The 24741-nt window shown below is 43.4% G+C and overlaps 1 protein-coding gene across 2 annotated transcripts in view; it reads left to right on the forward strand.

Moving 5' to 3' along the window:
* Positions 1-18902, forward strand: part of LOC111174638 (histone-arginine methyltransferase CARM1-like) — a 286474-nt gene extending 267572 nt beyond the window's left edge. For both annotated transcript variants that reach the window (XM_089913251.1, XM_022573594.2), the window contains one exon: positions 1082-18902. In XM_089913251.1, coding sequence (XP_089769377.1) covers positions 1082-1091 — 10 coding nt within the window. In that variant the 3' untranslated portion in view covers positions 1092-18902. The remainder of the gene's footprint in view (positions 1-1081) is intronic.
* Positions 18903-24741: the final 5839 nt, after the last annotated feature.

A 24741-nucleotide genomic window follows, 5' to 3' on the forward strand; every position in this document is an offset into this window, starting at 1 on the left:
TAACATATCACCCAGCAATCCCACTCCTTTTACACAAGTGAAATGAAAACTATATTTGAATGTTTATTGTATCTTTATTTATAGTCACAAAAAATTGGAAATAGATGGAATGTCTTTCAAATGGAGAATGAATAACATCCATACAATGGAATAATTTTCAGCAGTCAAAAGAGATGTAGTACCGATACATGTAATAATACAGCTGAGTCTCAACTACATTATGCTCAGTGAAAAAAAGCCAGACCTAAAAGGCTACATACTATGTGACTCCATTTCTATGACATTCTGGCAACGGGAACACTGTAGATACAGGAAACAGATCAGAGCTGGGGTTGGGAGAGGGTTGACTATAAAGGGGTTATGGGAACATGGTGCAGGGCGATGGAATTTTTCTAGATCTTGATTGTAATCGTGGCAGTATGTCTTTATGTGTTTGTCAAAACTTGCAGACCTGGACACTAAAAAGGGTGAACTTTACTGTATCTATAAAAATACTTTAGTTATATAAAAACTTACAAGAATGAAAAAGGGATAGCAGAAAACAAATGAACAGAGCGATGTGCTGGACAGTGGCAAGGCCAGGGATCGGGGGTGGGTGTTATTTACGTGGGGTGACCTTCTAGGCCTCTCCAAAGAGGTAGTCGCAGAGCGAAGACATAAATGTCAGGAAGGAACCAGCCTGGGCAGACATGCCCGCAGAGCCTTCTACAGGAGAGCAGGAAGGGCAAAGCCCTGAGGCAAAACGAGCCTATTGAATAGCAAGAAAAGAGAGAAATAAGCCGCTTAGTCTTTGCTGTAAACCTATAAAAAAAAGCAAAAGTCTTTCAGTGAACAAAAATCTGGATCATCGTCTCAGATCTGAATTTAGGCTATGCATAATCAAACTCACTAAATATAGTGGGTAAATACAGATCTAAGGCTGCCCATAAAAACTCCAGGAAACAGCATGGAGCAGGAAGAAGGAAGTAAGAGGGGGCAGGGAGGGAAGGAAGGGATGTGAACATACAACCGGCTTGCCTGTAGCTTTGGATCTGGTGGAATTTAATTACTCAGTGTCACAGAATCACCTTCTCTGTTTTAGGTTTGCTTAGAAGATGGTGACAAGCCAAGCCATAAGTAAATGAAGGCCTGAGAAGTCCCTTGACATGCAAGTTAATCCTTCATGTTCACATGCATTCTAAATTTTACAAGGATGTTTAGGTTTATTTAAATTCCTTTTTTCCACCTTAACTTTAAAATGTGCATCCTTATTTGACTGACAAATCTATTTCTTGGTGCTTCTTTACCTGGACTGGTCCTTAACAGCTTTCTGCATGTAGCCGAAGAATGATTTTCTTTTCTGTTTTTTTTTAATAGTAAAGCCAACAGCATTGCTTTAATTTTTGAAGTATTTAAAAAAGAAATTGAACAAAATCCTACCTCATGTTTATAACGTATGCGTATGTATGACATGACATTAGAGCATGTGAGGGGTGATCTATTTGCAATTTTAATCTGTTCTTGCAAATATTTTCAGTAAATAATAGCTAGTGCCTAGCTCAGCGATGTGTTAAAGAATTTTTGCTTTATTCAGGTCATAGAATAATATGATGTCAGGAATGTTCCTCATTGGCAATATTTGATGACTCTGTGTGTAGTTAAGAAAATAAAGATGGAACCTTTGTCAGTCCTCTTAGGTTTACAATAAAAATGTACAGTGTGAGACACCAGTGAGGCCTCTCCTTTACGTTAGGACATTTGTTGTATGTCACACTTCAAATGGTGGTGAAAGATGATCTTTCTAAAGAGCGGGTTTTCCCCTGGCTTAACAACCCTTATAAAAATGGATGTCACGTCAGCACCACAGTCTAATGAAGCCCAAGAGGCAACCTGCTCACTCTGTGGGGGAACCTGGGATAAAGAGCAGTTACATATTCTCATCAGTCAGCCGGTCACCCACAGCCGTCAGCTTTCCACTCTGGTGCTTTCACTCCTTCTGGCAGCTCAGTTTGAAATAGCCTTCTCCTTCTATCCATTCCAACAGTCCTACTCCCAAGACTGCAAGGCTTCCTTGCAACTCACCCTCACCAGCATGCCTCTCTAAAAGTACCCTTTCCTACCTTTAATGTGTCTCCCTTCTTGGACGAACCCTTTCATGCAGCATTTTATCACTTCCTACCGTAAACACACACATCTTTCTCTTCTATTAACTGGTTCTTTGTGGGTTGGATCAGAGAGCGATTCACTGTTTAATTTTCCACAATGCCTGACAGTACACCCAGTGCTCAATAAATGCACATTGGTAAAATAAATAAATCTATCCTGAAGTTAAGAGCAATTAGAATAATGGAATCGGGCCTGACAGTGTTCTTTTTGTTTTTAATCAATATTTTTTATTGAAGTATAGTTGGTTTACAGTGTTGTGTTAATTTCTGCTGTGCGGCAAAGTGATTCAGTTATACATATATATACATTTAAAAATATTTTTTCCATTATGGTTTATCGTAGGATATTGAATATAGTTCTCTGTGCTATACAGTAGGACCTTTTTGTTTATCCATCCCATATCTAATAGCTTACATCTGCTGACCCCAACCTCCCACTCCAACCCTCCCCCAACCCCCTCCCCCTTGGCAGCCACAAGTCTGTTCTCTATGTCCATGGTTCTGTTTCTGTTTCATAGATAGATTCGTGTCATATTTTAGATTTCACATATTACCGTTTTCATATGGTATTTTTTTTCTCTTTCTGACTTCACTTAGTATGATAATCTCTAGTTGCATCCATGTTGCTGCAAATGGCATTATTTCGTTGTTTTTTATGGCTGAGTAGTATTCCATTGTATATATGTAATACCACATCTTCTTTATTCATTCACCTATTGATGGACGTTTAGATTTTTTCCATGTCTTGGCTATTGTGAATAGTGCTATGAACACAGGGGTGCATATATCTTTAAGAATTATAGTTTTGTCTGGATATATGCCCAGGAGTGGGATTGCTGGGTCATACGGTAGTTCTATTTTTAGTTCTTTAAGGCACCTCCATACTGTTCCCCATAGTGGCTGTACCAACTTACATTCCCACCAACAGTGTAGGAGGGTTCCCTTTTCTTCATGCCCTCTCCAGCATTTGTTATTTGTAGACTTTTTAATGATGGCCATTCTGACCAGTGTGAGGTGGTACCTCCTTGTAGTTTTGATTTACATTTCTCTAATAATTAGCAATGTTGAACATCTTTTCGTGTGCTTATTGGCCATCTGTATGTCTTCTTTGGAGAAATGTCTATTTAGGTCTTCTGTCCACTTCTTGATTGGGTTGTTTTTGTTGTTGTTACTGTCGAGTTATATGAGCTGTTTGTATATTCTGGAAACTAAGCCCTTGTTGGTCACATCATTTGCAAATATTTTCTCCCATTTGGTAGCTCGTCTCTTCATTTTGTTTATGGTTTCCTTTGCTGTGCAAAAGCTTGTAAGTTTGATTAGGTCCATTTGTTTATTTTTGTTTGTATTTCTATTGCCTTGGGAGACTGACCTAAGAAAACATTGGTACAATTTATGAGGCCTGACAGTGTTCTAACTGCTTTTCAAGAAACTGTAAACCCTGGATTACAGAAACACAGTATGGCTGCTGCCGCTGCCACTGCCTCCACCCACACCCGGGGCAGACATTCATAATCAATCCCCACACTCTTTCCCACCGAACCCTGATGTGACCTCACAGTCCTTCTCAGCCTGACGCCCTGGGAAGCCATTATCAATCTATAGATGTGGACACAAGAGATGAAACCCATGACTTTCAATGATTCAAAACATTGATATTATTTCCCAATCTTTGAACAGTCCTGAAGATCTATAATATTATGAATTTATAATTTGTCCTGAAGCACAAATTTGATAACAGATACCTGCTACAAGGGTGGATGATAGGGAGGGTCTTTTTGTCAATAACTCAGAGGATGCATCTCCATGTCATCAATAACTATCCCAAGGTATTCCTTAAAAATTGTTTGTCATCATCTTCACCCTATTTTTAGAAATTTAAGTAAGCTCTTAGTGTTACTAAACAAATGATGTAGAGTAGAGCTTACTTTAATGGAGGAATCTAGTAACTTTACTACTTATTCTAGTCCTATATCTTATAGAATTATTAAGAATCAAAGGGAATTACTTATTAAGTGTTAATTTACTGTGTTTCATGGGGAAATTACATTACCATATTACTTACAAATTTGAAAGTGACCTTAAAGCATGTCCCCTGTGAATATCAAGAGTAGATTCTGAATTTAGGGAAACCTTGGAGACCTCAGTCTTTCATGAAGCCATCACATCATAATTAAGACAAGGTCAGAGCCCTGGGGAGTCATGGCAAGTTAGTCAGGAGCTGATGTCAGGAGCTGCTCTGAGGTAGCCCGCATCTCAGGAAGTGCAACCAGGACAACTGTGGGACTTAGAGGTCGCACAGGCTGAGGAGCTCCAGGACATACACCAGGCAGTGGCTGTAGAGGTTAAATTGTGCCTTTGACTGCCAGTAAAATGAGGCGCTGACTGAAAATAAACAGTAACTTCATCATATCACAGAACAAAAAGTCCAGAGGTAGAGCGGACTCCAGGATTGATGACTCAGTGGCTTGGTGTTTTCATCAAGGACTGAGGTTCTTCCCTCCTTTGGCTCTGCCATCCTCCCTCATGGGTCAGCCCCCTTCAGAGGCACAAGGAGACCATGAAAGTTACAGGAGTCACGTCTACACACACCGATGTGCAGAGTCATAAGAAGAGGCTGTCACTTCTGGTGTCGCCTCTTAAAGATATGCTGGTTATATCACTTATATAGCACTTATTATGTACCAGGCACTCTTCTAAGCACTTTACAAACATAAACTAATTGTGATCCTTACACCCTGTAGGTATGTATTATTATTAACCCCATTGAACAGATGAGGAAATGGAAACAGAAAGGTTAAGTAATTTCCCTGATGACACACAGCTGGTAAGTGGTGGTGCCAGGATTGTAAACCAGGCAGCCCACTCCAGAGTCTGTGCTCTTAACCACAAAGCTCTCCGTACCGCAAAAGAGCCTTTCAGAAGCAACCCACAGACTTGCCTTCATGCTTCCGTGGCCAGATGTGAGTCACATGCCCACCTCTAAACCAGTCAGTGACAAGAGACATGGGATTACTACAGAGGGGCTAAACTGAACAAGATTTATCTCTGAGCTGGAGATGGACTCAGCCTGAAAAAAAGTAGGGTTCCATTCCCCAAGAAGGGGAATGGACATAAGGCAAGGAACCACTGTCACCTGCTTTTGAGGGGCTGCCTACAAACAGTCCAGCCGCACTACTAATTCCATTTCCTCTGCACTTATAAGGTAAGACGGTGTATTATACCATAGTCATCCACACACGTATGTCTCCCTCTTCCCACTTGCTTGCAAGCGCTCCGAAGATAGGAACAAATCTTACAAATCTGCATATTCCCCACAGGGCCTGGCATAGGGCCTGGCTCATAGAAAGTGTTCAAGAAACGTTTGTTCATTATAATTGAATTTTCATTCTCAAGTCTACTTAATTGGAGAGGTCAACAGTTGGCCATGCTCAAGGCAGGCTGATAATGCATTTTCACATTGATCTAGCAATCAAATTCTGAGAAACTTCCCTTGCCATGCAAAATAGCATGAAATCACACATTAACATAGGTCAATACAAAAGCCTAAACTTATTAAATTGTTAGTGTCTTGCACTCAGCACCCTTGGAAGTAACATTAATGTCACATTTTATTGTGACTTGACAGTTCCACTATATTTAACGAAACACATCAGAGCGCCATAGACAGAGCAGGCTTCATAATTTATACCACTCAGTGCAAAAAAGATGCAGAGACCCAGCCTGGGTAGATGAGTCCATCTCCCCTTTCATGAGCTTATTGTTCCAAACCACGGTGGACAGGTGACCCCGCAAGAGACTGTGACTTCCCAGTACTGAGACTGAGAGTGGGTGCGAGGGCCCCACGGATTTGCAGACTGAGCTCAGTCCCTGAACAGGAACTAGCATTTCTCTTCCCCGCCTCTGGAAACAGCTGGACACATGCCTGATTCCAGCTCTACCCCCCTGGGGGCAGAGTGTAACAGTAGAACTCCGGCAACCCTGCCTGGTCGCTACTGTAGTCAAAGGGGCAGGGGCAGGGAGGGAGAAGCCAGCCAGAGCCTGGGGCTTAGCGGATGGATCCCAAAGAGGCAGCGGGAAGGCGGGACCCTCTGTGAGCGGAAGCTACCAGCCCCGGGCGTGTGCTCTGTAGTCCCAGCACTCGCCACTGACAAAACACAAATCCAAAGATAGAAATATTAAGGATCTCAGGACAGCAACTACAGAGCGTTAAGCCACAGGACCCTGTGCAACTGCACTTATCACACGCCCTGGACACAGAGGTGAGCTGTAGTGCCATAGAATATCCATCTATGGAGAAGAGAGACGCCCTTTTAAGTCGTGCTATTATACAAAAGCTGGTTGAATGCATGAGCTTATTTCAGGGGATGGGGAAGAAATTAGACAATGAAGAGAGTAACTGCTCTCTGTACAAGTGTTCATTCCGGGTTCCGTTCAGTGGCTCCTCTCCTGATGTATGCCATGGTGACTTTGGACTTTACCCTGTAGACGGAACCAGGAACCATTCCACGTTTTTTAAGTGGAGGAGTGACATAATCAGATTTGTCTCAAACATGGGTTTCTTTGGGGGCAGTGTGGAGGAGGAATTCAGCTGACCCTAGGCAGCCGAATCGACCAAGTTCTACATCAGTTAGTACGGAAAGTAATATAACAGCACCATGGTTAAAGGTGAGGGCTCTTTAGTTAGAGTATAGCTGGATTCAAATCCTGGTTCTGTCACTTACTAGATATATAAACTTGAGCCAGTCACCTGCCTTCTCTGAGATCCAATTTCCTTATCTGCTAAAATGAAGTAATAGCAATAGGGTTCTTGGGAGGGTTGATGCAGTGATACACATAAAGCATTTAACACAGTGCCTGCATCATTAAATATAGCTATTATCCTATTTTATCGCCATAGGAAATAGATTCTTATTGGTTTCTCTTCCCAGCTCCATGTTGATACCCTTTCTAAAACTTCTGTGCTTCCATTTATAAGAGGAAAAGGGGCACATGCCTGACCACCCCCATCTGCCACTCTCTCTCCCCTCTGGAACCTATAATTCCTTGGGGCAGAAGGAGTGACTATTACTTCCCCTGCTTTATAACCGTATTCCTCTACCTTAGGATAGCAGTCTCAAGATCTAGCTGTCCAATGTGGAGTAGCATCTTATCTACTTACAGAAGGAACTCTTGTCTGGGTCACTTTTATATGAAAGGAATTTAGAAAATTCCACTTTCTGTTCATAACCTAATTTTAAACATATTGTGGCTAAAGAAGTCATCTCATTCATTTACTCATTCCTTCATTCATTCACCCTCTTGCCCTGGATCAAAAAGTCTATGCAAAAGATGAACTAAAGGGTGATGACTTAAGGAAGAAATAAAAATATATTAGTTTAATATTTGCAGTATATTGTTTCCATTAAAAACAGAATCCATCAGTGTTATATTAATATAAGTGAAGTAATATGGAAATCCCATTTATCTGTAACTCACTAGAAGAGAGATCATTTGGGGGACACAACAAAAGCAGTTATACCTCAGGAGCACCAGAGGCGACTGGCACTGTTTCCCAGGTATTAGGAAATACCTAGAAATTAGAATGAAGGAATGTGTTTATCAAAACAAAAACTCCAGGGCCATGTTCTTTCAAAAATGGAGAAGTTGAACACCACGAGCTTTAGCATCGGGCACACTAGGTTTGCATGTGCGTGGAGACTGGCGATTTTAGGTTTTGCAATTTGGCAAAACCTGTGGGCAGTTGGAATTGCCTTGCCAGGCCCCCTGAGTGATGCTACAAATGAGGAGCAGGTGTGTTGACCTCCTTGGCCCTGATGGTCAGTTAGAGAAGTCGGTGCTTGGCTAGGGCAGGAAACGGAGATGCGAGTGGTCTCTGGGTGCTACTCCTCAAACTTTAGTGTGCATAGGAGTCTCCTGGAGAGCTTGTTAAGATGCAGAATCTGATTCAATAGATCTGGGGGTGTGACTTGAGGTCCTATTTCTAACGCACTCCCAGTACACTCCCAGTGATGCCAGTACTGCTGGCCATGGACCACGCTTTGAGTAGTGAGGGAGCGCACTCCAGTGGGTGGCTCTGTGCCGAGGTAGCTTTTGCTCCTGGTCCTGTTCTCACCTGGTGCTTCAGTATTTGTACATTTCTATGTTGTGCATCAAACTGGTAACTGGGTCTCTTTCTTTCTTACTCAGTTGTTAACAAACATCTGCAGAGTACTTACTATTGCAGCGATAATGGCAATTTGAAGGCTTGAAGCAGAGGGGTGATGGGACGGGATTTATCCCATGTACTGGTTCGCTTTGGCTGCTTTTGATAAACAGTATGTGGGCAAGAATGGAAACAGGGAAATCCATTAGGAAGCTGTTTCCATAGAACAAATGAGCGTTGAGGAGTTAGGGCAAGGTTTTTAGTGGTGAAGATGCTGAGAAGTGACCAGATTTAGGATCTATTTTGGAGACAGTAGAAACAGAACTTGCTAATAGATTGGCTGTCGGTAGGAGAGGAAAAGGAAGAATCAAGGTCATCTCCCAGGTGTTTGGTCTGAGTGACAAAGGGCTACTTACTAAGATGGAGAAGACTAGGGGAGGGGCAGGTTGGGGAGGGGAAATCAAGAGTTGTGTTGTGGGCATGTTGGGGTTGAGATGGCCGCTTGTGTCAGAGGAGAGTTGAGAGCAGGCAGTTAGATGTGTGCATCTGGAACTCAGGGGGAGCGCAGTCTGGAGGTAGGGGCGGGAGAGCCACAGAGCATGCAGGTGGGAATTAAAGCACAGGCCTGGATGAGGTCCCCTGGGAGACAGCGTAGAGAAGAGAAGAGAGCTCAGAGCAGAGAACTCTAACATTGAAAAGTTGGAGAGAGTAGAAAGGGTCTGCCAGAGAGTCTGAGCAGTTTGCCCAGTAGAGTAGGAGGAACGAGCGACAGAACAAAAGAAGAAATTGCTTCAAGGACGAGGGGTGAACAATTTGCGTCAAATGTGGCTATGAGGTCAAATATGATATGGGAACAGACTTAGCCCTTGGGACAAATAACATGGAAGTTATCAATGGCCATGATAAGAGCCATTTCAGGGGTGAAGAGTGAAGGGGAGGATGACAAAGTGGGCAAAGTGTATCTAGACAGCTCTTCCCAGGAGTCACGATGTGAAGAATAGCAGAGACATGGGGTGAGAGCTGGGTGCCTCTATCTGAATCTCTGCCTTGACAGCATGTATATAGCACCTCATTTTCTCCACCTTCGGTTGCACTTGGGCCGCAGCTTGGTCTTTATAGACTACATGTAGGCTGGAGTCTTTTCCTGAATCTTAGCCCCACGTCTGGCAATGTACAACCGTCTGCCCGACGACCCTGAAGACAAGTTTCTGCCCACTAGAGTCTCCGTTTAAAGTAAGAGTAAACCATGTACCCAGGAGAGACGTGGACAAAAAGAGAAGGAAAGAGGTAAGTCTTTTCTTTCTTTTTTTAATTGAAGTATAGTTATTTACAATGTTGTGTTAGTTTCCGGTGTACAGCAAAGTCATTCAGTTATACATACGTATATATTCTTCTTCATATTCTTTCCCATTATGGTTTATTACAGGATATTGAATATAGTTCCCTGTGCTATACAGTAGGACCTTGTTGTTTGTCTAGTTTATATATAGTATTTTGTATCTGCTAATCCCAAACTCCTAATTTATCCCTCCCCCACCCCCTTTCCCCTTTGGTAACCATAAGTTTGTTTTCTATGTCGGTGAGTCTGTTTCTGTTTCATAGATAGGTTTATTTGTCTTATATTTTAGATTCCACACATAAGTGATATCATATGGTATTTGTCTTTCTCTATTAAGTATTTTCCTTACAAAACCAGAAAAGTTCTGTGTAGTTGATGGCAGTCAGTGACGATGCTGGGTCTTCAGAAAGCATGACCATCAAAACGATGACGGTTGAAGATAAGAGGTCAGAGACCTCCCATCGTCAGCAATTATAAGCAAGGTGACAGACGCTCACAATGCTAGGAATTATTTAGATTTAATTTTTGAATTGTCAGTACATTCACATGGTTCAAAGTTCATGAAGTAAAAAGAATGTACAGTGGAGTCTCCATCTGAGCCCTGTCCCCAGCCTTCCAGTTCCCATCCCCTAAGTCAACTAAGGTTGTAAGTTTCTTGTCCATCCTTCAGCACACACATGCAAATACACATGCATTGTTCCCTCTCTCCACCTTTTGGCAAAAGTGGTATTATAGCCAACATACGATTCTGCATCTACAAAGACAGGAATTTGGCAACTTGGAGAGAAGTGGATTTTTGCAGCTTCACCTAACAGCTGTGAAATTCATGAGAAATGTCTTTTAGGAAAGCAGTTTTTTATTAGGTAGTAGGTATGAAAAATGGAGTCTAAGTTGAGATCTCATGTGTCTGGGAGCATCTGTTGAATGGGGTGGACCTGTGAGGAGGTAGAAGGTACCTGGGAGAACAAAGTAGGAAATGTGACATTTGTGCCTAAGAATTCTCATACAAGTTCCCAGGTCTGTCATGGAACCTTGCCATCACTGACGTGTTTGCTCGCCATCACCCCATCCCCTCCAGCACTCTGGGAAGGCTCTGCCCTCCTGCCAGCACACCCACAGGGGTCCTTGGCTGGATCCCTCTGAAGTCAGTCACCTACGAAGATCACCTCCTGTTCTTTGTCAAAATTGGCCTTGTATCGCAAATGCCTCCGTCTTGGCTGGCCACCCTTGCAGTGCCTCCATCAGGATTTATCGTGTGACCAGGTCCCCGTGCTCCTGCTTTAATGCCCCACCACCAGCTGCATATCTGAGCCCCTCTCCTAGCAGGGTGGGTGTGCCTCTTGAATGTGAATCAATTCTAATATTTAAAAAAACAGGACCCAGTGTTTTAAATTACCATCTGACATGCCAAGTGAAGTGAAGCTCATTTTCAGATGATTCCCAGCTGTCATAATAGCATTGTGCCTGGATGGCTCAGTCATCACAGAAGAAAGGAGGGCAATTTTATTTCAAATTTAACGTGATAACAGGAATTATGATGGGAAATCAACTTGAGATATTTAGAGCAGCTACTTAGAATCACATCAATTAACATTTGTCCATTGCTTTACTGTTGATAAAGCACTCTTATGTACACTGTCGTCATATATGTTAGGGAGTGATGGTGGCTCCAAGGAGAGAACAAAACTGAAGTATTTCACTGCCTAAACTTAGAAATGGTGAGGAAACGGACAGGTTCTTTCAAAAGGAGACCACCGAGCTAAGCACAAAAGAATAAGCATTACCAGCGCCAAATCCAGAGAGACTGAGATGAAAACATTGTCAATTCAAGATAGATATATTGTGGGAGGAGAGTCAAGCCAAACTGAGCTCCTATAACAAAGTGTCAGGATGGAGGGCTGTTAGACAACTGTTTGGCCAAAGTAGGTTGCTTGTTCTTTTATTTATCGCATAGGTAATACATAGCTTTGTATTAAAATATCACAACTTCAGATAAACCTGAAAGAAAGTGGCAGTATATCTTAGGCTACTCTGTCTAGCCTCTCTTATGGCCACATTCTTGGAAACATTTGCCTGAATTTCATCTCCACTGAGACCCCCAATTTGCTGCTGCTTTCCTTGTTTCCCTGTAAAGTCTTTACCAACCTGCTGTCTCGTCCAGTGGTTTGGGAATCAACATTATCCTAGCTGTTGATGACTCAGGAATGGACTTAATTGATGATAACCGCATGTCCTGGAGGGTTGGCACTCATAGTTATCGTTTGTCTCAGAAGCTGAAATGCGCACTCTATCCATATAAATTGTGAGAGAATTCATCTTGATGAATGCCGAGCATGATTCGCCACAAGTGGCGATTTTGACTGGCCAATTGTGAATACATATGTTCTTTATGGTGCTTTCCCCAGAGTTTTGCGGAACTGGCTGGAACACATTTTTGTGTTTCTACTTCCCACCCTCACTCCATTTGCCTGTCAGTTTCCCTTGCATACAGTAGGTACTCAATACATGTTTACTGAATGAAAGTTCTCTTTCTTAGAGCATGATGAGGCTCCACCGCTGAATGGGTTCAGAGGGCTTCATTTCCCATGAACTCCTCCTGTGCGAAGCGATTGTCCTGATGAGAAAGTGAGAGCTGAACTGTTGAAAAGACTGATTCTCCCCCTTGAATCAGGTGAATGTATGGGAAGGTGTGAGACTTACGGGCATCACTACTGTGTGATGAGTCTGAGTATGTGCGTGTACATAGGTATCATTACTTTATTCCTGGACTGTGGAAGTTCCCAGCATGGGACCCTTCTCACCAGGAGCCAGCGTTCAGAATTCCTTCTTCTCTGATAGTTCTCTTCTCAAGACTCCCCTCCCTCTATAACTCATCCATCTGATTACAGCTGTCCCCAAATGAGTGAAAAATGGGCAGGACACAGGTAGAGGTGAGCTCTCCAGAATGAAGACCAGTGATGGCCAAGAGCATGGAACAAGAGTGGGAAAGGTGCCAAGAAGATTAACACTGACCTAGCGTTTCTGGAACACACTTGAGGGGGCTGTTTTTCCTGGAAAGTTCTAATAGTGCTAAGCCTGCACTTACCCCAAACCCTCTCCTGGGTCACAGATGAGGAGGGTGGCAGGGATGGGACACAGAAGGCAGGAGAGGGGAGCATAAGAGCAAAGAGAAGTTGAATTAGAGGGAGAGAAGAAGAGAGGGAAATTGGAAGTAGAATCAATGGAAACAGTAAGGATTTATCAATAGCCCTTTTCCCAGGTGGGTGTTAAAGAGTATCTGTCCATCTGCCTATATATCTGTCTATCCCTCCATCCACTCATCTATCCATCCATCCTGCCTTTTTCTAAAAGGATTTAAGTGCATTTCCAAGGATAAAGTATATATGATGACATAGTATAAACTATAACTGGGCAGGATAACAAAGAAGTGCAAGGATGGGGACAAAACGGAGCCGAGAGCAGGGCTCACCCCCATGTGCTGGGCTGGATGGCTGAGGGGCTGCCTGTGACAGTGAGAGTCAGTGACACACACGACCAGAGGGAGAATCTTGCTAAACCCGGGGCTCTGGGCTGTGAAGTGTGTCTTCCTCGGTCATGTCTTGCTTGGACTTAGCACACCTGGTTGGGCCTTGTGGGTTGGCCGCTCTTTGCCACAGGTGGCAGGGGAAAGGCAGACCTAAATGTGTGTGATTGTGAGGATTGTCTACGTTAAAGCCTGAATGCAAAGATTGCTTCACTCGCATAAGGCGAATTAGCTGAAAGAACCTGCCCAACTATAGAAAATACCTTGTCAGAAGTTACAAAACATCATTCATTTTTTCAGAGTTCCAAAAAGAGCCAATTTTAAAAGCTTTTTTTGAGTTGAGAAAAAAATGCCCTTAAAACTATCGACCGGGCCTGTGAGATTCTTTTCTTAGCTGACATCTCCCTCTACTGACAGTACATCCTCTCACTTCTCTTTCACAACCCAGCAGGGAAGTCCTTTGAAAGCGACAAGCCTGTGAAATGCCTTTGAGTCCGTGCTCACAGATTGAGGAGGTCCTGGGGGGGGCGGAGCGGGAGATCATAGGTTCTGCTTGGGACTTGGGGAATCGGAGCCGTCCAAGTTCAGGCAGCAACAGGATACACCTGTCTGGAGCTCAGAAGCGAGACCTCAGACAGAGAAAAGTGGTGGAGTGTTCAGTGGGAGGGAATGAAAGAAAAGAGATGGAGGAGGAAGATGCCTGAACTGGAGAGCCTCCCAGAAAGGTCAGGAAGATGGGTAGGAGCAAATCAACCTAAGTTCAGGAATTCATTCCCCTGAAGGCCTTTTTACAGCCATCCAGCTTGGCTTGTTGAATCCCAATGTTGGGAAACTCACTCCTTCACTGTCAAGAACTGTTTGACAATGTTTATTGTTAGAAAGTTATTACTTATAATGAGCTGGAATCTGCTTCCCCACAATCTCCATCCGTTTTTATCATCCTGCTGTCCTGTGCTATAAAGATAGAATCTGTCACCTCACGCGCTTTCCCAACAAATGCTTCCCCACAAGAATCCCATGAGAGAAGTACGGCTAAATGGTTCAGTTACCCAGTTCAAGGTCTGTTCTCTCCTCCGCCACCCCCTATAAGTCCTTGAGAGCAAAGACTCCCCTCCCTCCCCAGCCTCCAACCTAGCAAACTTTTCTGTTGTACTGAGGGCTTCGTTTGCATGGTCTCTCTAGACATCGTATCAGTTGAATGAGCTAGGCATTATTATTACCACCATTTACAGAGGAGAAAGCTGAGGCTCAGAGAGGGAGGTTACTTGTACAAAGCCACATAGCAAGTGTGGGTAGAGCCCAGCTTGACATCCATGTCTCTCTAATAATCAAAGCCTGGGCCCTTAAATCAATGTGATTCTACCTATTTTGTCTGTAGACAGCATGGGGTGAAGAAAAAGCCCATAGTGTTGCCCACTGGACTGAACCTACTTGAAAATTGGTAATTTGGGGTCATGGTGCTTATAGATAATACGGTTAGGACTTTGTCTCTGGACCCGTTTCTTCCTCATCTCAGTGTCAGCATCCGTGGAAGCCGCCTTGCTTCCCAGGTTTATTCCACCCGCTTAGCAGCGCCGCCGATGTCTCCTATTTGACTCTACCTGTGGGTGACACAGGCGCCCTCCAGCCCTCTCCGCTCAGCGCTCATCCATACAGGACTCCTGTTCTCCTAAAGTGTCGGTCAGTCCTTCCAGCACCCGTTATTCTGGATTCCTCCAGAGGACAACAGATTCCTGCTGGCCATGTTTTGGATGGAGTTGGCTCCCTACCAACCAGCTCTGAGACCTCAGTAAGTTACTGAAGTCCTTTGATTCTTGAGTTTCTTACCTTTAAAAAGGGAACAAGTACTTGATGATATGCTGTGAGTTTAACTGAGAATGTAAGTGAAATGCCCAACATAGTGCCTGTCCCACATCACATCTACGCAAAAGTAGGAGCTATTATCAGTCTGTGCTGGGAAATGGAAAAATACGTGATTGTTCTTTCTACCTGGAGAAGGTAAACAATTAGAGGAAATGCTGGCAGCGAAGGGAGAGAGAAGTCCGGGGAGTAAGAGAGCAAATAAAATGCACTGTCATGGAAGCCACAGAAAGAGAAGGTGTTTTTCTCAGGTCCTGCTTCCTAGTGGATGTTCAAGAATCTCTGTCTTGCATTTGACAAAGAGATAACAGGGGGCTTTCAAGACTTGTTTCTGTGGAGCAGTGGGGATAAAGACAGATGGCAGAGAAACAGAGCAAGATCTTAAGGAAATAAAAGCAGTACTGAGGACTCTTTATAAAGTGTGGCACGAAAAGAAAGCAGAGGAGAGAGGCAGCAGGCCAAGGGCAATGGGATGTGTCAAGTAGATGACTGATAAATATTCACTGAGGATTTATCAGGGGGCTGAGAGAGCAACTGAGTGAGTGAACGAAGATGCTTAGGGTTTGATTAAATGTATTTGATAACGTTGACATTGCTTAGTCTGTGGCACCTATATACCTTTTTAGTAATACTGGTGGGAGAAAAATTGGGAGGATTATATAATATTTTCAGCCCCCCAAAACACATCTTTACCAAGAGCCTTAGGTAAAAAAATCCCTTCACCTACTACCATTTGTGCAGATTCTGCCTAAATTAATCCGGGTGGGCCCTAAGAGTCTCTACTTGGAACAAGCTCCCTGTTGGCACTGCTGGCTGTGCTACTGGGCGCCAGTATGATGGGCCATACTTTGGGTAACAAGACCATAGCATATCTGACCTTGGTTTGACCACACCCACTGTGACATGTGGTGGGTACCTGAGACACTCTTGGTCTCAGTTCAGTTCTGGCACTGGTCTCTTCTCCTTCGCCTCTCCCCACCACCAACCCTCACCAGGAAAATGCAATAAATAAAAATTCAATAACAACAGTTGCTTAGCATCTTGAATTCACAGCTTCAAGATATTGTCCCTCTATTTGCTTTGAGCGGGGAAGGGAATGATTTTTCTTCATTTTTGGATCTCAGAATTCTTGATTTTTTTTTTTTTTGACATTAATGGTTTGGTGCAAACCCACTTTTGTGGATTTGGTATTTCCTCTGTGGATAAACTTTGTGGCTTTGGGAGAAGCTTCCTTCTTTTATGAGGCACTTTTAACCTGCAGGATTTCCATTTAGCTTAATTGGCATATTTATGTATTGAGATGGGTGCCTAGAGGGCTCAGGCCACGGCATCTTTTGTATAAATCGAAAAAAATGAAATGAGCTGTTCTCACAGTCGTGTGCCCTTCAGTCATGGAGCGCGGTAAAAGGCTCATCATTTACAGGCTGCGAAAACTCAGGAAGATCAATAGGCATAATGCAACCCGGAGTCATTTAGAAAAGCAAAACTCGGGGTTTTCAAAGCCCAATTATTTCAGGAGCTTGGCCATTACTAAATCCTTGTTAAATCCTTCCCCGGCCTTCATTCTGTCTCGATGTGAAGGAATGGCCTTCTCCACCCCTGATGAACTCTCCTCCTCAGGTGAAACTGGAGAGCCTTCTCCTGAGGGTCAGACAGTTTGTAAAGTGTGAGAAGCTGACTGTCGGCCAGCCTCCTCGGATGACAAGCCCAGCTGCAGACTGTCGCTCTCCAGGCCCCGTCTGGAGCCTGGCATGCTTTGAAGGCAAGTGCGGGAATGGATTCTTATTGGTTTAATATGGATATAGTTAATGGCTTATAGATTTTTAGATCGTCTGGCCCCACTAGGCATGTCTATTAATTCTCCCATAAGATTGTCAGAGGTGAGAGAAGGTCAGAGAGCCTGGCACATGGGCGTGGCTTTCCTCCAAGCCAGACCAAGAAAGGTCTCCTTAACAAGAATTCTTATGACCTCCTAAAGGCTTGAGAAAGAAAGAGGGACCTTTTGGTGGATACTGAAAGAATTTGGCCTCTGGGCTCAAGAAGGCATGTTTCACAAGAGGGACAGGTGATATCAGAGTAGCACAAATGCCCTGCTTGGATGAGTTCATAAAAATAGACACAGGTGAACCAGCTGCCCTTGGAGGTTTTAGCTTCTGCCACTATGGCTACGGTGGGTTGACTGGTGGTCCTAGACACTTGTGGATGTGACCTTATTCGGGAAAGAGATCTTTTTTTTAAATAAAAAATTGAAGTATAGTTGATTTACAATGTTGTGTTACTTTCAGGTATACAGCAAAGTGATTCAGCTATATATACATATATATCTATATATCTATATATATCTATATAGATATATTCTTTTTCAGATTCTTTCCCCTTATAGGTTATTATAAAATATCGAGTGTAGGTCTCTGCTATACAGTAGGTCCTTGGGAAAGAGGTCTTTTGCAGATGTAATTAAGTTAAGGATCTCTTGGTGGGCTCTTTCTGGATCATCCAAATGGGCCCTAAATCCAGTGATAAGTGTCCTCATAGGAAGAGGAGAGGACACAGATACAGGGGAAAAGGCCATATAAACACGGTGGCAGAGACTGGAGTGACGCAGCTACAAGCCAAGGTGTGCCAGGGATCGCCAAAAATCACCAGAAACTAGGAGAGAGGCAAGAAATGGGTTCTCACTCAGAGCCTTCAGCAGGAACCAGTCCTACCAACAGCTTGATTTTGGACTTCTGGCCTCTAGAACTATGAGAGAATACATTTCTGTTGTCTTAAGCCACCAAGTTTGTGGTCACTGGTTACAGCAGCCTTAGGAAACCCATACAATGACCAACCACCCAGGCTGCTGGCTCCCTGCTCCAGAATCAACCCTGGAGTAACTCAAGTACTGAGAAGAAATATGGATTCTAGAAACTAGTGATAAAAAAATGTGGGGCTTCCCTGGTGGTCCAGTGGTTGAGAGTCCGCCTGCCGATGCAGGGGATGTGGGTTCGTGCCCCGGTCCGGGAAGATCCCATATGCCGCGGAGCGGCTGGACCCGTGAGCCATGGCCGCTGAGCCTGCGCGTCCAGAGCCTGTGCTTCGCAACGGGAGAGGCCTCAACAGTGAGAGGCCCGCGTACCGCAAAAAAAAAAAAAAAAAAAAGTGCTCTGCCTCTGCGAGTTGCCTTGCTTTCTGGGAGGACCAGTGGGGGGCTACAGCCAGAAGGGTGGCCTGAGGCCACAGTGAGAAGAGAAGTTGTAGGAAAGCCTGTGACTCTGCCCTTCCTCTCCTCCAGTTCACTGGGAGAAATCACCGACTACCCCTTCAGATTCCCTCTGTCCGTGTAACCGGGATGCAGGCAGGCCCTAACGCCTCCTAGGGTGAAGGTGTTGAAGGAAAGGAGCTACCGGACAGGGCAGTCTTGAAGGATTCACTCCTCTTCTCCTCCACCTCTACCCCAGAGCGATTGCTTATAACATAATGTAGTGAAGAGATGCCCTCCCCACAGTGCTGCTTCTGAGTTTTTATTTATGTATTTATTTTTTATCTTTATTGGAGTATAATTGCTTTACAATGGTGTGTTAGTTTCTGCTGTATAACAAAGTGAATCAGCTATACACATACATATATCCCCATATCTCCTCCCTTTTGCGTCTCCCTCCCACCCTCCCTATCCCACCCCACTAGGTGGTCACAAAGCACTGAGCTGATCTTCCTGTGCTATGCGGCTGCTTCCCACTAGCTTGGTTCTGAAGAACCCAGGGGCAGGACAGGAATAAAGACGCAGACGTAGAGAGTGGACTTGAGGACACGGGGAGGGGGAATGGTAAGCTGGGACGAAGTGAGAGAGTGGCATGGACTTATATGTTCTCTTAAGTTTTTTTTTTTTTTTTTTTTTTTTTTGGTACGCGGGCCTCTCACTGTTGTGGCCTCTCCCGTTGCGGAGCACAGGCTCCGGACGCGCAGGCTCAGCGGCCATGGCTCACGGGCCCAGCCGCTCCGCGGCATGTGGGATCTTCCCGGACCGCGGCACGAACCCGTGTCCCCCGCACCGGCAGGCGGACTCTCAACCACTGCGCCTCCAGGGAAGCCCTGTTCTCTAAGTTTTTAAAGACGCATTTCTGATCACAGGAGTTGCCTGGTAACTCATGGGGCTCATCCTTTCCTCTCTTCAAAGTCACACACACGAGCCCTTCAGACTCCATCCAAAGCAGCATTGCTGGAACACGAATTTAAATGAACACAAGAAATGCCTGTGATAAGGGCTGTTAGATATACAAAACAAAATATCAAAAGAGAACCAGGTGAGGGCTTCCCTGGTGGCGCAGTGGTTGAGAATCTGCCTGCCGACGCAGGGGACACGGGTTCAAGACCTGGTGCAGGAGGATCCCACATGCCGCGGAGCAACTAAGCCCGTGCGCCACAACTACTTAACCTGTGCTCTAGAGCCCGCATGCCACGACTACTGAAGCCCGTGCATCTAGAGCCTGTGCTCTGCAACAAGAGAAGCCACCGCAATGGGAAGCCCTTGCACCGCAATCAGGAGTAGCCCCCGCGTGCCGCAACTAGAGAATAGCCTGCTCACAGCAACAAAGACCCAACGCAGCCAAAAAATAGACCCTTTTGACCTACTAGTAGTCCAGAGATCTATACAGAGATGTGGGCAAACATTTGTGACCTCCATTGACTTCCAGCCTCTGCCCTGTCAGGGGACATGGCCTCCATCTCCTCTCCTCTCTTCTCCTCAAAGGCAAAGCCTCTTCATCCTCCCATTCTAGGTCTAGGTTGAGGCTTTGTTAAACTACAAGAAGAGTGGTTGCCTTCTGGCAGCCATCTTGGATGAGGAAGTAACATCCTTGGGGATACAGCCATGACCCAGGGTGGGGAGGCAAAAGGAGATGCCTGTATTCCTGGTAGCATTGAGTCATCATACCAACCTTGGACTGCCTACCTCTGGATCCTTTTTTATGTCAAAATTATACCCCTCATCTGTTTAAGCCACTCAGATCAGGTCTCTGATTACCAGCCGTCAAATGCAATTTAAATCTAAAGGCTTTTAATGAAGATTTTGAGCTTAGTTACCTCTGTTCACTAGCACACTTGCCATAAACTTCTCTTTGGTTGCAGGCATTTGGGTGAGTCTGACATCCATTTCCTGAAATGCTGTGAAACTCGCTAATCATTGAGTAGTTTATTTTCTACTTACATTTTTCAAATCCAGTTGTTCTGTGACAGCTCTAGAGCAGGCGGTTGATGATGCATGAAGAGGTCTTGTCCAAGTAATACACGACAGTGAGCAGATGTTAAAGGGCTTTACCAGTTACAATGGAAAGAACATCTGTGAAATAGATTTTACCAGTAGATGAGGCCAGACATTACCAAGGAGAGGTTGGGAAGAAACAAGGAGGTGACTGGGACCAACTGGCATAGGTAGAATAAGGGTGAATGCACACTGGCACTCAGGCACTCTGTTGTTGTATGTCGTCTTGTTTAAATTCACGTGAAATACAAAGTTAGTTTGATCCACTGAGGTCATTTGTAAATGAGATGTTAAGACATTAAGGAGAGTTCATCTGTAGTCTCTTTTCCTATCCTATTAAATATGTAGAAACATTTTTTTTTACTGAAAAAACATGAGAGGGTAATTTTTTCATAATTCAAGTCTTCTGAATCTAAAAGGAAGTAATAAGAATTACGTAAATGAGATGTTGTTATAAAACAGGTTTGGATGGGGACTTCCCTGGTTCTCCTGGGGCTCCAGGCCCCAATGCAAGGGGCCTGGTTCGATCCCTTGTTGGGGAACTAGATCCCTCTCTCATGCCGCAGCTAGAGAGTGGCACAAAGTAAAAAACCCAGGCAAATGTAAATTGGTGCAGCCATTATGGAAAACACTATGGAGGTTCCTCAAAAAACCAAAAGTAGAGTTGCTATATGATCCAGCAATCCCACTCCTAGGCATATACCCAGAGAAGACTATAATTTGAAAAGATACATGCAGCCTTATGTTCATAGCAGCACTATTTACAATAGCCAAAACGTGAAAGCAACCTAAATGTCCATTGACGGATGGATAAAGAAGATGTGGTGCATATATACAATGGAATATTACTCGGCCGTCAAAAAGAATGAAATAATGCCATTTGCAGCTACATGTATGGACCTAGAGATTATCATACTAAGCAAAGTAAGTCAGAAAGAGAAAGAAAAATACCATATGATATCATTTATATGTGGAATTTAAAATACGGCACAGATGAACATATCTACGAAACAGAAACAGACTCACAGATATTGAGAACATACTTGTGGTTGCCAGTGCAGAGGGAAGGATTGGGAGTTTGGGATTAGCAGATGCAAACTAGTATATATAGGATGGATAAACAACAAGGTCCTACTGTATAGCCCAGGGAACTATATTCAGTATCCTATGATAAACCATAATGAAAAAAATATGAAAAAGAATATATATATCTATAACTGAGTCACTTTGCTGTATAGCAGAAATTAACACAACATTGTAAATCAACTATACTTCAGTAAATTTTTTTTAAAAACCCAGACACAGATTCATACATAGACAATCACTTTATAACTAAAGAACCACTGCAAAGTCATAGGGAAGGATGTCCTTTTAAATAAATGGTGCTGTAACAATTGAATATCCTTAAGTGAAAAAGAGGGAAGGAAGGAGAGTGGGAAGGGTTTTGATTGCTACTTCCCTTTGGATGAGGGAATCCAAATAATGTGCTCACCTTCATTAATTCAGAGCAGAATAAAAATCAAAGCTGCAATGAGCTGTCACTGCACATTCTCTAGATTGGCTAAATTTTAAAAGTCGAACAATGTCAAATGTTGATAAGAACGTGGAACAGTGAGATCTAATATACAGTGTTGGTGGAAGTATACATTGGGATATCCACATTGGGAAATAGTTTGGCACCATCTAGTAATACTTCAGATGTTCATCTTCTTGATGTAGCAGTCTTACCCCTAGAAAAGGTCTGCATGAGCACATCATGAGACATGTAGAAGAATCTCCAGAGCAACACTATTCATAATAACAAAAGACCAGAAAAAATGACCACCAAAGTAAAACCGATAGAGAAATTTTTATGCAATTGCATTCCGTACAGCAGCAAAAATCAATGAACAACAGCTACAATAAGAGTAGAGTAAGTCCCCTACATACGAACGAGTTCCATCCCGATAGCGCATTCATAAGTCCAACTTGTTTGTAAGTCCAACAAAGTTAGCCTAGGTACCTGGCTAACACAATCGGCTATATAGTACTGTACTGCAATAGGTTTACAATACTTTTCACAGAAATAATACATAAAAAACAAACAAAAAATAAAGAAAACATTTTTAATCTTACGGCACAGTACCTTGAAAAGTACAGCAGTGCAGTACAACAGCTGGCATACAGGGGCTGGCATCGAGTGAACAGGCAAACAGTTACTGACTGGAGGAGGGAGAGGAGACAGGAGATGGTAGAGCTGAAGGGTCGTCAGCAACAGGAGACGGAGGGCAAGCTGCAGTTTCACTCACGCATGACGTTGATGGCACAGGTTCTGGTTCCTTGTTGGATTCAATTCTGTCTACCCTCTTGAAAAAGCGATCCAGTGACACGTGTTCGAATCTTTGAAAGTTTGCAACTTGAAGGTTCATATGTAGGGGACTTACTATAAATCTTTTTTTTTTTTTAATGTTGAGCAAAGGAAGGTAGACACAGAATGAGTCCTGTCTTAGTCCCTTCAGGCTGCTATACAAAGTACCACAGGCAAGGTGACTTAGAAACAATGGACATTTATTTCTCACAGTTCTGGAGGCTGAAGTCCAAGATTAGGGTGCCAGCACAGTTGGGTTCTGGTAAGAGCCTTCTTAGCAGTTACTTTTCATTGTCTTCCTCACAGGGCAGAGAGCAGAGCACAGAGGAAACAAGCTCTCTCATGACCCTCACAAGGGCATGAATGTCACTCATGAGGGCTCCACCCTTATGACCTCATCTAAGTTACCTCCCAAAGGCCCTACCTTCTAATACCATAATGCTGTGGGGCAGGGTTTCAACATAGGAACTTTAGAAGGACACAAGCATTCAGACCATAACAATTCCCCATGATTTCATTTTTATAAAGGTCAGAAATGGCAAAAACTAAGATACAGTGTTGAGAGATGCATGCTTATGTGGTAAAAGGGAAGAAAAACAAGGAAGAGAAGAGCATAAAAGTGGGAGTGGGATCAGGAGGGACTTGGGGGACTTTTAGGGTGCTGGAAATGTATTTCTTGACACAAATGGTTGTTCCTCGGACAGTCACTTTACACTTATCCATTGAACTGCATATTTATGTTTCATGTGTTTTTGTACATGTGTAATTTTTTTTTTCCAAATGAAGTTTAAAAAAAAAAAACAACTGAAGAGGCTCAATTCATGCGGATATATGAATCGGGGGAAATTGGTAGATTTGATAAATGACCTCTTCATACTTCAAGTAACGTCCATCATACTTTGAGATGTTTGTTTTCTGGTTTTGTTAAGACATTGTAAGTATTTTCATCATGTGTCTCTCCTGGGCAATAATGACTGAGTCAGTGATCATGTACAGCAAGAATATTTGATTTTCACAAAAGTTGTATTTCATATAAAATATTTAACTTACGTCAGTTTTTCTTTACTCTGCATGAGGGGACACAGATAAGAATGTTCAGAGAAGCATTATTCAAAATAGCAAAAAAAACAGGAAAAGGTGTCCATCAAAGTGAATTTGATAAATTGTGCTATATTTTGGCTATATTCAGCTACAAAATAAAAGCTACGTACAGCAATCTGGATCAATCTTTTTTTTTTTCTTTTTTTTAATATTGAGCAAAAGAGGACCAATACAAAGGACAAGTTTTCTATGACTCCATTTTCATCAAATCCAAAAACATGCAAAATATAAACTGTGGTGTTTAGAGGTGCACGCTTATATGGTAAAAGTGTGAAGAAAACCCAGGAAGGGATGAGCATAAAAAGGATGGGCGGGCTTCCCTGGTGGCGCAGTGGTTGAGAGTCCCGCCTGCCGATGCCGGGGACACAGATTCGTGCCCCGGTCCGGGAAGATCCCACATGCCGCGGAGCGGCTGGGCCCGTGAGCCATGGCCACTGAGCCTGCCCGTCCGGAGCCTGTGCTCCGCAACGGGAGAGGCCACAACAGTGAGAGGCCCGCGTACCACAAAAACAAAAAAATCAAAAAAGGATGGGCAAGGCAGAGGAGCAGGGCTGACATGCACTAATGCCATTCTAGGCTCACTAGGGAGAGAAATCAAGTCTAAGAAACTCTCATTCCCTAAGGATGCTGAATAGTTTCTAGAATCATATATAGCATCTCAGGATTGGAAGGAATCCTAAAGATCACTAAGATAAGTAGCCCTTTGATTTTTTTCATTTCAATTTTCTTTATTATGTTTCAAGACAACTTAGAGATTTCAACAGAGGGTTTCCAAACTTTTAATTTTGCCAAGTAAGGTATATTTAAAAACATACTACTATCGTTACCATTATTTCATACAAGGTATAATATAGCATTTCACCCTTATAAAGAGGTAAAAAATAGAATAAATGGTAGTCCTTTAAATTGAATAAATGAAGGTTTAGAAACTTGCATTTATAAGATATGTTGCCTATACCTTTCCAGGGACTTTGTAAAAATTTTATAGTGGACCATCAGCAGTCCCTAGACTAGCATATGGTGAACCTTGACCTCACCGACCACTG

Source organism: Delphinapterus leucas, chromosome 6 (assembly GCF_059928025.1).
Source record: "Delphinapterus leucas isolate spDelLeu-1000000601 "Yukka" chromosome 6, BTC_Dleu_Yukka2, whole genome shotgun sequence".
In the NCBI taxonomy this organism is placed as follows: Eukaryota; Metazoa; Chordata; class Mammalia; order Artiodactyla; family Monodontidae; genus Delphinapterus; species Delphinapterus leucas.